The following is a 15065-nucleotide window of genomic DNA, read 5'->3' on the forward strand; positions in this document are numbered from 1 at the left end:
TATGTTCCCAGATGCAATAGTCCCTTTAAAGTTAGGCTCCGCAACAAAATCACCACAAAGGTTGCGGATATGCCACAACCTTTGTGGTGATTTTGTTGCGGAGCCTAACTTTAAAGGGACTATTGCATCTGGGAACATATGTATGAGACCGACACGGTAACGTTCATCACCACTTCAGTCAACTTTGCCAAGTTTCTCTTCCGCAAACGGCTTACATATTAAACGAGTTTTAAAGATTTGTGGGGCTGTGCGAGTACTCGAAATTTCGAGTTCGAGTCGAGTCGATCTCGTACTCGACTCGAACTCGACTCGACAAATGATGACTCTTCAACTTTCGAGTACTCGATATCGTTTCGAGCTTGCGTTAGATCCGCATTAAAATATCTGGAGCATGTGTACGAAATATCTTTGTTCGAAAACTGCGCAGATTTTATTTAAACCCATTTTATTTATTGCCCAACGGGCCTTGAGGGTAAAATAAATAAATAAATAAACAAATTCATTATGACGTGAGCGCCTCTGTGAAGCGAGGGGGCACTAAAAGAAACACTCTGCTGACATCATCAGGTGTCTTTTCCCAGCACTGCTTGATTTGACCTGCTCGTGTTTTGGAAGGATACAACCTTTTCCAAAGTGTATTCGCTTCTATCCCGTTGCAATCGACGTAACAATGGTCGGCTCACTATGGCGCTTGAATGGTTGCGGCAAGAGATTCGCTACACGTCGGAAACTACATGGAACGTCCTTTTTTGTTTCCTTCAAAATGCAAGAGAGAATGCAGGTTTCGAAGCAGACGACAACGCTGGGTGACGCCACGGTATCCTCCTCCGGACGAACCTCCGTAGGATTTCTGCTCTTTGCATTTCGGTTTCGGTTTGCTACTGTCATCATTTATGAATTGATTACTCACGCAAAATGGATGCGAATGTTGTATTCGGTATCGAGGGGGTGGTTCATGTTCGGTATGATGCTCATCTAATTTTTCTCGAACCTTTGCGAAGTCGGCCTTTAAAGGTGCGTGGAACATGTGTAGAGGACGGTGGACTGCCTCTACATGAGCCCCGACCGGCGATGATGGTATGCCACGGAGAGGCGATGACGGTGGCCTATCTCCATGGCCGCGCCGGTGGAACTGAGAGCGGGTGCTCCACGCGTGTGGCCATCGTTGTCGTCGTTGTCGTCGTCCGCCACAGGGGTCCCCCGGCCGTCAGATGCGTTGCGGACGCATCGCAAGAGCTGGAGTTAACGGGCGACCGTGGTAGGCGTATAGACGTGGTGACGTGTGGTCGAATAGGGGCACGGCACACGTTGGCGGCACTTCAGAGAGGATGAGGACGGGGAGAGCATCCGTGTGTAGGTAGTCATCCTTGTGGTAGGTGTGGACGGGAACAGCGATCCGTCGCAGAGAGAGTGAGGCGCTCGGTGTCGTGGTCCTGGGGTGCCGCGACCGGCACGGGAGCCGAAGCTCGATAGTCCCAGGTAGAGTGAGTGAGGTGCCAAGACGGGCTTAAGCGTGCCGAGGCGTCGGCTGCCGCGACTGCCGCAACCGGCAGGTGAGCGCAAGGCTCGAGTGTCGCGGCCGGCAGTGAGAAGCGTGAGAAGACTTGAGCGAAGAGAGAAGCGTAGGTGAGAGAGAGCGGAGAGTGCGGTAGGAGTGAAGGTGGGCCGTGTGTGCCGGAGGTAGTGCTGCTCGATGGCGTGGTCAGAAATTTGGGATGGTGAAGGGCCGAATTGCTCCGCACGTTATGTTCTTTGTCCGGGTCACCAAATGTAGAGGACGGTGGTCTTCCTCTACATGAGCCCCGACCGGCGATGATGGTATGCCACGGAGAGGCGATGACGGTGGCCTATCTCCATGGCCGCGCCGGTGGAACTGAGAGCGGGTGCTCCACGCGCGTGGCCATCGTTGTCGTCGTTGTCGTCGTCCGAAACACATGAAGCCTCACACAAGCTCTGTAGGTTACCTGCACTCGTCTTTAACAGGAGCTCATTTTATTCATTGCAGAACATGACACAGCAAAAAACAAAGAAACAAAAAAAATTTGGGGAGTCACCTCAGTGCTCGTTAAGACAACAGCAATGACGTCACATACGTCGTACTTCACTCGTGGAACTCGTTGCTCCCTCAGCACAGTGATGCTGCTGAAGCACGCCAGATTTCTCTGATATGAGCCATCACTAGTGAAAAAGGTACGATGACACCCCAGCAAAACAACGCTAAATTTATCTCCACTGACACTGCTCCTCAATACTCCATGGCAAAAGCAACGTGCCCAGCAACAGTTTCTGCAAAAGTTGGCCAAATGAATGCAGCAAGCAACGTAGTCTCAAGAAATGGTGATGAAAGAGGTTACGTAACGCCCCAGTTGCTACAGCAACAATGGCGAATGATGAGGCGTCGAGGGCACCATCAATGTGCCCCAGGTCAGCGATGACTAGAGCGCAGATTTCATGTCAATGCATGTTTTTTTTCTTCTAGAAATGGCTTCGTGTCTGGACAACGAAAAATCCCTTTTGATCTTGGTTTGGGACCGCTCAGAAGGGTCCTATAGTGCATATAAATGCACGTTTTGGCATATTTCGCATGAAAGTGCATGAAAAGTGCACATTTTGTCACATTTTCAGGTGCGAGAGCTTACTTCACCCTTTCTGATGCATGATTTTGCTGGTTTCGAGACGGCGTTGGGTCATCTTTCGGATTCTGGTCAGAATCGAAAAATTCTGGTCGGAATTGAATATGTGGTGGGTGAGGTGCGGTGTGCAGCCTGTAGCCTGGATTCTTCATCTACTACTGCATGCATGCCCAATGGGCCATACTTCACGTTCGCCACATTACCATCAAGAAGACGGGCGCTGTTCGCATTTTAACTGGCCTGTATGTTCGTGTTGCCGATGCTCAGGTTTGTTTCGTCATGGGTTTCATCTGCCAACTAGCCTGCGTTTACACTATTTTATCAATCACGAAGGCAGCCTTCAGCTTCATGATTTGCGCAAGCATTCTTTGTTGTGTGCAGCAGAACAAAGGTGGCTTTACTTTGCTGCATGGTCCCTAATAAAATGGTCACTTTTTTAAAAATACCATTAAAAAGGGCATTTGGTGCACTACTTTTGTACCAAGAACAATGGAAAACATTGCATATATTGAGGATTTGTAGTGCATATTTAGGAGATTTTCAGTGCATAGTTGCATGCATATTACGAAAGTTTTTAGTGCATATTTATCCGCGCAGCACCAAACGTGCTCCGGTGATAAGTTAAGTGGCCATGGGATATGCGAGAAAGTTCACTTTTGCAGGTATTTTTCTGAATGAAAACTAGGGTGAATGCCAAAATGAATTAAAAAGTTAGGATGTCAAAAAGTTAGTTTAGTGGGTGTGGGTAATGCGAGTTTGTTTACCCACACTACCCACGGATGCCATTGCGGGTACACCAGCATTTCGCCTGCAACTCGCACCTACACTGAGTGATAAACCCACAAATCGCAAAAGTGTGCGGGTATCTGCAGGTATACACCCGCATTCACCTCCAGTTATGAGCAATGCCTACCTGTGGAAGATATCCTTGTTGCACTGGTGGTACACGCACAAGGCTGTGATAGAGCGCAAAGGCATCAGCCAGCTGCCGCCCCAATGTGGCAAGGGCAGCATGACGACGGTCAATGCATTCAAGCTCTTGCTCAATCAGAGGACCCATGAGGTGGCACTGCTCTGAAACAGTATGTCTATTTTGTTCACAAATATAGCAGTTATTGAAAAAAATAAAAGAGAACACAACATGCCTTCCAAGGAACAAAGCTGCGGGTCATCTGGGCACACGCCTGTGGGATCTGCGTCGTGAAGTAGCTGCAGAGTTTCATCCATCTTGCTCTGAAAACAGAACGCAAAGTACAGCAAAAGGTATAATAGTGAGTTTTAGTAAACCACTTTGCAACGACCCGCTACGATACAGAGTACGCTAATCCAAAACGCTATCACGATATGCGAGACTGATGCTGTTGACGTCTTAGTACACTGTGGAAGGAGACAGTGTGGTTAGTTAACATCGTAGCGCTCCCGTATGGCAAATCCCGGACCCTGAAATGTGAAACCTTTCGATGTTACGCTGTTGAGGAGTTCTGTTATTGCAATCCATTTTGTTGCATACACGAAGGGTTACTCAATCACCTTGAGCAGTATAAAAATGCTACAGGAGTCCACAACGCCATCTTGCTTCTCGCGCAGTTGGCCTCGTCGTCGTCTTCTCCTCGCGGAGCTTCGCAACCAGCGCGACGTCTCCGATAATATCGTACGCTATTCCTTGAGGAGATCTGTACCGGTGATAAGCTAGTGAAGCTCCGCTAGCGTTGCGCAGTGTGCCGCTGAGACCAATGCCGTAGCTGGTACCGTATCGTAGATGCAAAAACGGCGTACAAATACTCTTTGATGTCCATTTTACAGCAACAGCTGTTAAGGGCTCAATTTCGTGAAGATCCTGTCCCATATGTCGCATCGAGGAAAAGGCGCGCGATGCGGATAGGTCGTTTTGGAGAGTCACTGTGGCTGCGACGTTGGCGTCACGTGCCTCGGAGAAAAAGTGGCGTTTGCCGGTTCACATGTCATGATATGTGAAGAGTTGCGCCGTGCGCATATCGGCTTCTCGCCTCCCGCAGCAGCAGCGAGGACGGTATTATGTGTGTATGTAGAGGTGAACAGCGGCATTATGAGCCGATGTATGAAGTGTACGTACGGATGATGACCTTGCTGCAAACTACAATCGATAGGGCGAACCATGTACATAGCGCAAGGCGAGCGCATACATCAATGCCATAAGCACCCTTAGATTTCAACAAATTGAGCAACGAAGAGAGAACACCTTGGAATGACACTATGTTAGTCACTACCTCACCAGAATCCACAATGAGCCTCCACATGATCAACAAAGACTGACTGAAAGTATTTATTTAGTTTATTAGCAATATATTTCAGATTAGTAATGTTTTCCTCACTAATTGCATACAATGGCTTTATTGTAGAGCTGTGCAAATAGCAAAATCTCCATTGTGAATCAAATCTGAATAATTTATTCAAAAGCCGAATCGAATTCGAATAATCAGAACAAGCCCAATTCAAATAATTTCAAATATCTGATGGTGAAATATTTTGTGGTGTTGTGCTCACTCGATGTTCTGCTCCAAACTTGCGAGCCTTTTCATGCAGCATAGCATATTGTGAGAGAAGGGTGCCTCTATATTGTGTATGGTAGACTGCATTAGTGGGATGAACTGCATTGCGAGTTAGTCAACATGATCCATGCAGCCTGCTTTGTGTGCATCTCCTCATTTCTATGCTTACATCGCGAATTTCCTGTACTTTTTTTTTAGAAACTGCACATATTTCCATCAATTACTGAACATAACTCTGAAAGTTGGAGTACATTTACTGGAACATGCAGTGCCCAGAGTACAGTGTTGACCATGAGGTCACAGAAGTTGTAGATTTTAGTGACAGAGTACTGTAAGCAGTGTAAAGCGGGCTTCACCTAACACTCATGTGTAATGATGTGAAGCAGACTTGCAGAATGGAGGAAAAAAAAAAGAAAAGAAAAACAATGGTGGTAACATGAAGTGGGCTTCACCTATCCCTTGGATACAATGAGGCTAAGTCCACTTGCAGAATGGCAATACCTCGCTTCAGTACTATTACAAAAATATTCGAAAATTTCGAATACTGAAAATAGGCTGCGAATAGCATTCGACAGGGTTCTCCTCACGGTGGGAGACAGTGGACCTGGCACCCACCACTCCGTCTGATTGCCCATCTCTGGCGCCGACCCGCCCACCTCTCCTTTCTGTCGTGTTTCCCATCGCATGTCGGTCATACTGACATTGCTGGTGATGTCGCGCCACCGGCGTATGCCTGAGGCGTTCGGTAGGGGTTAGCTCCTTCTCGATGTTAGCTTGCCATCCACTCTTCTGCCCACCAAAGATTTCTTTACGTTGTCCAAGCCATCTTCGTACTTTTGCCTCGGCAACTCCGAAACGCTGCCCAACTTGAACGTTGTTGTTCGTGGTTTCAGCTGCTTCAATTACTTTCCGCTTGAATGCGGCAGAATAGAAAACATGCTTTGGGCCATCCCGAAACGTATGTACAAACTGGTGCAAACGTGAAACGCAACTAGCACTGAAAGACGTGACTCGCGCTTGAGTTTCCGTTTCATGGATAATGTCTAGTCATCCAAGGATATGGACGATGATGTCGAACCTTAACTTCGTTAAAAATAAAATGCGTTATGCAATACTGACGAGCTTCCTTAAACTTATCCTGTAACTTTTTAACGTCATGATCATTAAACCTTTCATAAACGATATCTAAGTGATTGACTATATTCTCATCCAAGAACTGGAATAATATTTCAAGAACAATATTTAAAAAACATTCTGTTCAACGGTTTTCTTTATCGGTTCGCAATCAGCAAGAACAAAGAGATGCACAAGTCCATGATCGGATCTGCTTTCGTGTACATCAAAAGTGTATTCAGCAAAATGTGAAATTAGTGAAGTGTCAGTGATGCGTGTGGGTTCATCAACAACTTGCGTCAGATCATGGGCTAACATAATGTCAGAACAAATAGTATTTGCATTTTGGCCATTTTTTTCATGTGATAACACTACCCTATCACCATTTAGCTTGTTTTGTCTGGAACTTTCCCACAGTAGTTGCCTTTTTCTTAACGTGTGCTGCGAATAATCATTCTGCATAAATATCCGAGTTCCCTTTCGCTTTTTTGTATTTCCAAGAATTGCTACATTTTCACTGTAATCCTGAAGGCACAGTATAACAGGCCTCTTCTTACCCAGCTTATGAACACGTCTTATAGATTAGCAGGGAATCTCAATTTTTTTTTCAATAGGATCAACAATCTTTTCCTTGAGTCCGTCAGATGTTTCTTCTGGCGTTTCGGGAATATTGAAAATAACCAAGTTATGCTTCTATCTTCTAAATCCGCTATCTTGAGCGCCTGAAGTTCAAAAGCTTTTTGGAGCGACGATACGTTTTCATCAAATGCGTTGGTTTTGTCATCTCTTGCATAGAGATTAGTTAGGCCAGCGCCTCCTACACAAAGGGTCAATGCCTGTCAGCTTGCGCCGCGTGCAGCAGGAGGAGGCCGTCGCGAAAAATGCAGTGCTGCCACGGGGACATTGGCCACCCCCACCATAGGCGCGTTGCATTTGTGCTGCTCGAGAGCTGTGAAATTCAGAATTCTGCTGTGTACATTACCTTTTCTTTTCTCTATTTGACATCGGAACGCCCTACCAACTCTTCTTGGCGAGAACAGAGTTCAGCCTTGTCCTCAAACAATGTCATAATTTGTGATCTACGTAACAATGTTTTGTCTGATTCATTCGCATGAGGTCTGTGCTATACAGTTAAACCTCGATATAACAAACTGCACTGCAATGAAATCCGCAATGTAGCGAAATATTACCGGTTCGTCGACTTTGTCCCCATAGAACTCCATGTATTATGAACCCTGCTGTAACAAAGTTCAGAATTGCGAAATTTCAAATTAACAAATGCTTTCCGAGCCCGAAACATGAAAAAGCGCGGGGAGCTGCTGCCTCTGGCGCCTTCTCAGAGGACGCTGGCGAGTTGGTGTGCCCAGAAAAGAAGAAAGAGCACGCGAGAAGTCATGCAAGAGAGCAAGAAGGGAGGAGAGGGGTGCACACATGGGCTTCATCTGCTCGCTTCCTCGCACGTAGTTTCGCTTTCGCCTTGGTGTGTTCTCGCTATGGGTAAACGCCAGGTGCTTTCGCTCAAGGTCAAGGCGAAAATCCTAAAAGCTGTTTCGGATGGAGCAAAGAAGAAGGATGTTGCGGCTCAATACGGAATACAGCAGAGTTCACTGTCGACGATTCCAAAGGCGAAGGATTCCATCATTGAAGCTCTTAAGAAAGGCACAAACGCCCAACGAAAGCGAATAAAGCCAGCGACGTACGACAATGTGGACCAGGCACTTTTCTCATGGTTCACGGACACCCGAGCACAAAACATTCCAGTGTCTGAAGCCATCTTACAGCAGAAGGTCAAGAATTTTGCATGCCTGCTGGACTATAACGAATTCAAGGCAAGCAGTGGGTGGCCTCAGTGATTCAAGGCACGGCATGCCATTGCCGGAAAGGTCGTGAGTGGCGAACTGAGTTTGGCCGATGCACCTGAAGCCGCTGCATGGCTAGGAAAGGAATTGCCGGAGATCATGATTGCGCTACCAGGATTTTTCTACCAAATGCTTCCAAACAGAACACTAGCGCTGAAAGGAGACTCCTGTCACGACGGAAAGCAAAGTCTCAAAGTTCTTCTCTGCGTGAATATGGATGCAACTGACTTGCGGGTACCACTTTTCATTGGCCGCAGCAAGAAGCCACACTGTTTTAGAGGTTTCAGGCGCCTGGAGGTGGAATACACTTCAAACCTGAAGGCTTGGATGACCCGCAACATTTTTCGCAATTGGCTCAAGGCTCTGGACGAGGACATGAGAAGGGATGACCGCAGGATCTGCCTTTGGGTGGACAAGTGTTCCGCCCGTCGTGTCGACGACATGGAATTGAGCAACGTGGAGCTGCGGTTCCTGCCTCCCAACTGCACCTCATTAATCCAGCCTCTTCATCAAGGCATCATCAACAACATGAAGCGCGCGAACCGACGACGGCTGATCGATAAGCTTCTGCTTAAGACCAGTCACAACCGCCCTACTAAGGTGGGCGTGTATTAAGCGATAGAGATGCTGCCTGGAGGAGCACTCCCGAGGACGAGGAGACCATAAGGAATTGTTTCAAGAAAGCCAGTTTCCGGGACTCTCCTTCATTAGAAGACTGTATTGCAGATGAAGAAAGCAGTCAAGCTGATCTCTGTGAGGCATGGCAGTGCCTTCGTAGCAACGAGGGTGTTGACCTGGAGGACTTCCTCTATGGGGACTCTGCCGCTGTCACAACGGAAGAAGTGACGGATGATTCGATTGTTCAGGATGTTGTTGGAGGGTGCGCACAGGATCATGACAGTGACGACGATCGAGATTCCTGTGAGGTTCCAAGTACCTGTGAAGTGCTTGACATGATAGACGTGCAGAGGCAGTATGCCACTACTCAAAGTGAGAATGTGCTACAATGCCTCTGGGCACTCAAACGTCATGTGACCTCAACGTTGATGACAAACATGACACAGACGAAAGTCATGGACTACTTTGGACACAAATAAATGTATTTTCTGCCTCCTTTCCTTATCCTGGCTCCCCAAAGCACTTCTGAGGTATATCTGCATGCTAAACAGTGCAATTTCAATGTAACGAAATTTCAATATAACAAAGAAAACTGTGTAATTTAACAACTTCGTTATATCGAGGTTTAACTGTAACTGTTTAACTGTAACTGGTAATACTAAAGTTATAACCAAAATCTCTGTAATAGACATTGTTACTGAACTCGGCTGTGTCCATTTAAAATTAAAAAAGAAGCTATCAACACGAGATCTGAGAGAAGTTACCGTAGGTACAGACAGCGTCACCAAATTAAGGCATGCAACTGCAATACAGCTCAACTGTAATCAGTTCACCTTCACGTTATGTACTTCCTAGAAAGAGGTTTCTTTCTGAAGCTTTCATGGGCATCATTCTTGTCTGTGATGTGAAAGGCATAGTTCACCAGCATAGGCAGAAAAAACTTTGAATATATCAGATACACGAGTTCAGCTGTTTCATTTTTTTTTTTGCTGGCACTCCAGAGTGAAGAAACGTATCCAACGGCTTCCAGTCTGTTTCTTTTTCACATGAAAACATAGCTTCAGTGAGCTGCCTTAGTACGTCCAACATGTAGAGAAGTTTGTTTGAGGGATACAGGAGCCCTCCTTGGTCTTGGTGATTCGTTAGTCACCGGCAGTCCGGCTTGCCCTGCTTTTAAGAACATTTTGGTAGCAATTCTCACAAGAAGTTATCTTCACAACAAGACTGGATATGTAGCCTCCAATGTGTGTTGTAGCAGACAGTTGAAGGCTGGGCTCAAGTTCCCCAATAGGCTCGTTTAAGTTTTGCAGGGTTGATTCTGCCTCATAGTGAATCATTTCCAGAGCCTTTGTTAGCTTCTCTGACGAGACATTAGTAATTGCCACGTTTGAGTGCGAGGCAACTGTGTGTGTGGGATACACAAGGGCCGTCGCTGCACGATGCAATAGTTTAATAGAAAGGCTAATGCGTACGAGCTTATAGCTGCATTCTTCTGCAAACAGTCTCACAAATGCCTGTGCATAACGGAGGTACTCACATGCAGCCCATACGTGCAGACTGGAAGCAGAAACGTCCCAAACCGGCACTGGTTTTGCGAAACGTCAAGGGGTTAACCGATTAACAAAATCAAGGGCGCCCTACATATGTCGCGCCACTCCTCGGCCGCGACGGCGTTGCGGAGCGGAACTGACAGGCATAGAACCTTTTATATAGGAGGCATTGGTTAGATGCTTATGAAGGTCTTTCATGCTAGCCGAAAGCATTGCAATTTTATGTACCATTGTTATTTCATTTTCCTTCAATTTGGTGATATGTTGTAAAATATACTTCTGTCTGTTTATCCGTGTCTGCAGATTCTGTTCCACTGTGCGAGGACCCAAGTTCGTTTTCGACATCTCCACAACAAACGTCTTGCAACAAAAATGCATTGTCATAGAGGTTGCTTGAAGGTCTTCAATCCTTTCAATGAAGAAGTCTCTCACACTAAGCAAAAAGAACCGAGTCCAGTGGTACAGTGAGTAAATAATATTTTGATGGCATAAGTGATAACCTGAACTGCTGTGTGCCAAGCATGCTTGTCACACTTTACAACTCAATTCACATATTTTCCTTGTAACTGTGATGCTCTGATACACAATTAGCATAACACAAAGGCACAAAGAAGACATAAATCAATGATGCAACAAAGCAAAGGCAAGCGAATACAATCTGTGCAAGAAATCAAGGCCATCGGTAAAGGCTGAATTATCCTTAATGAAATGAAAGTAGAAAAAGAACTAAGCTCGATGAAGAAACGTCATGAAGAGTGATGTCTTCTTAAACACTTTCCCCCATGAAGCACAACCTAGCTGGCTGCTGGATCATGCCATTTCATTTGCTTCTTCCAGGTGTGCAGAAGCTAAACCAGTCTGTTTAATGTTGTTCCTCCATGTAATGTGACTTGGCAGAAGCCGTCTGCACTGATTCTTCTGTTCTTGGCTCGCCCCACTATCCACGAGTCTCCAGGCTTTTTCTCTCTTCCTGTGTGCTAATTCCTCCCTCACATGAGGTGGACTGTTGCATTTAGGATAGGTACTAACTGGGAACATCTTTTCCCGTCCAGAGTTTTTAATCACACTGGCTTGATATAATGTAAGACTCTTCAATACCTGCACTAGTGCCAACACCATCATGCAAAAAGCAGATTCACAGCTGATAACTGATATGTTGTGGCCCTATTTTGCAGGACAGCAATGATCAGGGCGACGACATAGTGGGCAGTCTGTACATTAAATTTACCACACAAGCCTCAGAAGGTCACACATCTCACCTCATTTACTTCAGCCTCTACCACAGTCTGCACCTTGACTTCCTCTTTGAACTGTACACTCTTCTTCTCTTTCACTGGTCCTGCAAACACCCACAAATACATCAAGGCACAGTCACCTCAAGCCTCCACTACTCCAACTCTACTTCAATACACACAAAACTGGCAGTTTTGTGGAACTTGTGCACTTAAGTGGGGACAATTGGAAATGAAATACCGTAATTTCACGCGTATAAGCCGCACCGCAGATAAGCCGCAGGACGCGTTTTTTGGGACGTTTTGAAAATTTTCTGGCAGATAAGCCGCACCCGCAGATAAGCCGCGGGTAATACGAGACGACTGATTTGTGCGACAAAGGAGACCATAGAGAAGGCCATAAACCCTGTGGTCCATACTCCGGGATCGGCACAGTGTACAACAGAGGAGGTCAGTTCTGGAGTTCTACCAAGATCGGATTGTGCCCTTGTCGGGTGTTTTTCGTGGACTGATGGGTCAGTGATCTGCCAGAAGACGTGAATCAGTGTCACCACTTTCCTTAAAGCTGCTTGGGGGAATGCACCAGGAAGATCAATCTACTCGAATGTGAACCCGTCCCTGTTACGCACTGTTCGTGCATCGGCAGGGCAGGGCTGTTCCAGAGACACTGTCGGCCCTTTCGTTAAAATCGGCGTATGGGGAAAATACCAGGAAAAAATAGTCACCAGATAAGCCGCACCGGTGGATAAGCCGCAGGGCGCCTGTGAGAAAAAAAAATCGCGCATAAGCCGCGGCTAATACGCGTGAAAATACGGTACATGAATGAATTGGGAATGAAAAATGAGTGCGAACAATGCATTTCATTGTGTGAACTCATTTTTCATTTCCCCCCACTTTTCACAATATGCAAACAGCAAAATCTTAATTCATGTTACGAATGAACACATTTTCAAACTTGGAATAGAAATCGTATGTTGTTGTCACTGGCTATTTAAATTCACATTCAACATTTTTAAAAACTGAAAATTTTAACATTTTGTTTCAAATATTGGAATTCGCAGTGCAAAGTCAAAATAATCTGTCGTGAACAATGCCCGACATGGGATTACAAACGTATGTATTGCAATGTTTTAATGCATTTTCCACACAGTATTTCAATATAATTCAAATTACAACACAGTTCAATCCCATTAATTCAAACTTCTGGATAATTCGAACTGACGCTCAGGTCCCGGAAAACGCTCGGTAATTCGAACATATGAACATGCGCTAAAGTTTATTTTGAATGAGATTGTCCGAATGCACCTGACCACGTACTGGCCAGCGCTCTACTGGAGTGTCAGGGAGACGTTTACATATTAACTGTTCAGATTACGTATTATAATTATATGACCATTATAAAAGCGATAGTTGTGCCAGAGGAAAGAGGAACAAGGAACGAATCACCGTAATGGTGTGCGTGAACGTGTGGAACAATTGCCACTTTACTCATGGTTGGCAAAGCAAGCAAGCCTCGCTCTTTTAAACTGATCCAGACCTTTCCTCTTGACAACAGAGCCAACAAAAAGGCATGAACAGCTGATATATGGTCAAACTCCTTTAGAACGAACGCCTTTTTAATGAAAAATCCGCTACAACAAATTTATTTCGTGGTCTTGTCAAACACCCATAGGACCAATGTAATTTTTGGACATTTACAACAAATTTCAAGGAGGTGAACCCGAGACAGGGATGAAGAGACGACACAACAAAGGAGGTTTTTGGATATATAGGGCATCGGTACATTAAAATTTTGCTGTGTTTGAGAATTTGTTGTGTTGTCTCTTCATCCCTGTCTCGGGTTCACCTCCTTGATCATGAACCAGCTTGTCAGTGCCCTGTCTCTTCTATACAAGGAGTTTATTTACAACGAACATACCGGAATAGCGAACTGTTTTTCTGGTCTTTCCTACTACATGTTAAACTTTTACAACGAAATTGTTCGGCTGGATAATGAACGCCGCTCTGCTGCGCCGTACATTGCACCCAACACTGTGCCCCATCCTTCTAGGAGACTGAATTTCCCCCCTTCCTCAAGGTTAACGAACGCGAGACAATACATCCAAATGTGGGTCACCACTTCGCAGGGCGTATTGACCCCATCACAAAGAGCGACTGGTAGAAACGCACTTGTGACCAATAATGCCAGGCTCTCACGTGACGTCATTTGCGATACGTAAGATGCGGAGCAACGTGCTTATGTAGTTGCAAGCCACGATAAAATGTCAGGCTCATAGATGACATGCGGCGAACCCGTGAGTGCGAAGCGAAAGCAATTTGCCCTGGATAAGGAGATACCAGTGCTGAGGGCTGTTGACAGCAGACGCAAAATGTGTGACATTGCCAAAAGCTTCGCCATTAGTGCATTGACGCTATCCACTTTCCTGAAGGACCACGATCAACAACATCAAGGCCATTGCATAACTCAAGAGACAGAAAGACCACCGTTCCATGGACACCTTTTTACGTATCTCCAACGACACCGAAACATATCGAAACCAAAACTGCACAATGTGGTACTGGCGACACCACTTGTCAGGGACGCAAACCACAATAGCAAACACACGAAACACCGAAATTCCCAAATCGAACTTGATTGAGTGACAAAAATGGTCCACCGTCCACCGTGTTCTGACCGTCCATGCTCCTCTAGTCAGAAACCTAGTGTTTGTCCATAGCGTGGTGTTAGTCACATTTAACACTCCGAATTCTGAGCAATTGTTGAAGCAATCAAGAATGACCAACCAAAACTGCCAACCCGGGTCTTCTATTTTCCTGAAAAGAAGGGTACAGCAACACACATGGACCAGTGCTGAACCACTTGTGGCTTCTATCACTATAGTACACAGGTGTCCACTCACCAGGCTCGTCCGCAGTTACAAAATTTGCAGGAAAGAGACCTTCACCTCGATGATTTGATCCTTTCCACCAGTTAGAGTCACTACAGGGTAAAATAAAATGACCCTGTGCACTCCTGTACTGAAGAAGTAAACTGACCTGTCATCTAATACAATGACGATTTCCCCTGCTCGGAAAGTGAGCTCGTTGTCTTCAGCTGCCTCAAAATCATAGAGGGCACGCACTTTGCGTGTCTGTGCATTGTTGGGTGGCTGCGCACTGGTGGCTGCTGATGACTGACAGATTGCAGAAGGGTAGAGGCTCCCCTTCGGTGAAGTGGCACTGCTGTCCTGCAGAGACAGCTCTATCGCTGTGCGGATATGACAACAAAATAAAACATGGGTCTGAGCTACAACTAAACTAAAGGCGCCAAACAACTAGATGTGGATTAGTTCAACCAGCTGAGACATGCCTTAAAGGGACACTAAAATGCAAAAACAAGTTCACTTCAAATTACGTTACACGCTATGTTAATTTCGTACTTGTCATAATTCAAAACTTTGATTCCATTACGGAGCTACAATCGAAATTATACCAGACTCTTTCCTGTTTCGGTGCTAAGCAGTGAACGTCGTTTCAGCTCGTGCATCGGTGT

At 45.8% G+C, this 15065-nt stretch overlaps 1 protein-coding gene across 4 annotated transcripts in view; it reads right to left on the bottom strand.

The window, feature by feature from the left end:
- Positions 1-15065, bottom strand: part of LOC135376470 (signal transducing adapter molecule 1-like) — a 76018-nt gene that overhangs the window by 39490 nt on the left and 21463 nt on the right. For all 4 annotated transcript variants that reach the window (XM_064608985.1, XM_064608984.1, XM_064608983.1 and 1 more), the window contains exons 7-11: positions 14570-14780; positions 14434-14513; positions 11561-11640; positions 3779-3866; positions 3547-3707 (exon numbers count right to left, since the gene is read on the bottom strand). In XM_064608985.1, the coding sequence (XP_064465055.1) occupies positions 3547-3707; positions 3779-3866; positions 11561-11640; positions 14434-14513; positions 14570-14780 (620 nt within the window). The remainder of the gene's footprint in view (positions 1-3546; positions 3708-3778; positions 3867-11560; positions 11641-14433; positions 14514-14569; positions 14781-15065) is intronic.

Source organism: Ornithodoros turicata, unplaced genomic scaffold, assembly GCF_037126465.1.
Source record: "Ornithodoros turicata isolate Travis unplaced genomic scaffold, ASM3712646v1 ctg00001113.1, whole genome shotgun sequence".
Classification (NCBI taxonomy): domain Eukaryota; kingdom Metazoa; phylum Arthropoda; class Arachnida; order Ixodida; family Argasidae; genus Ornithodoros; species Ornithodoros turicata.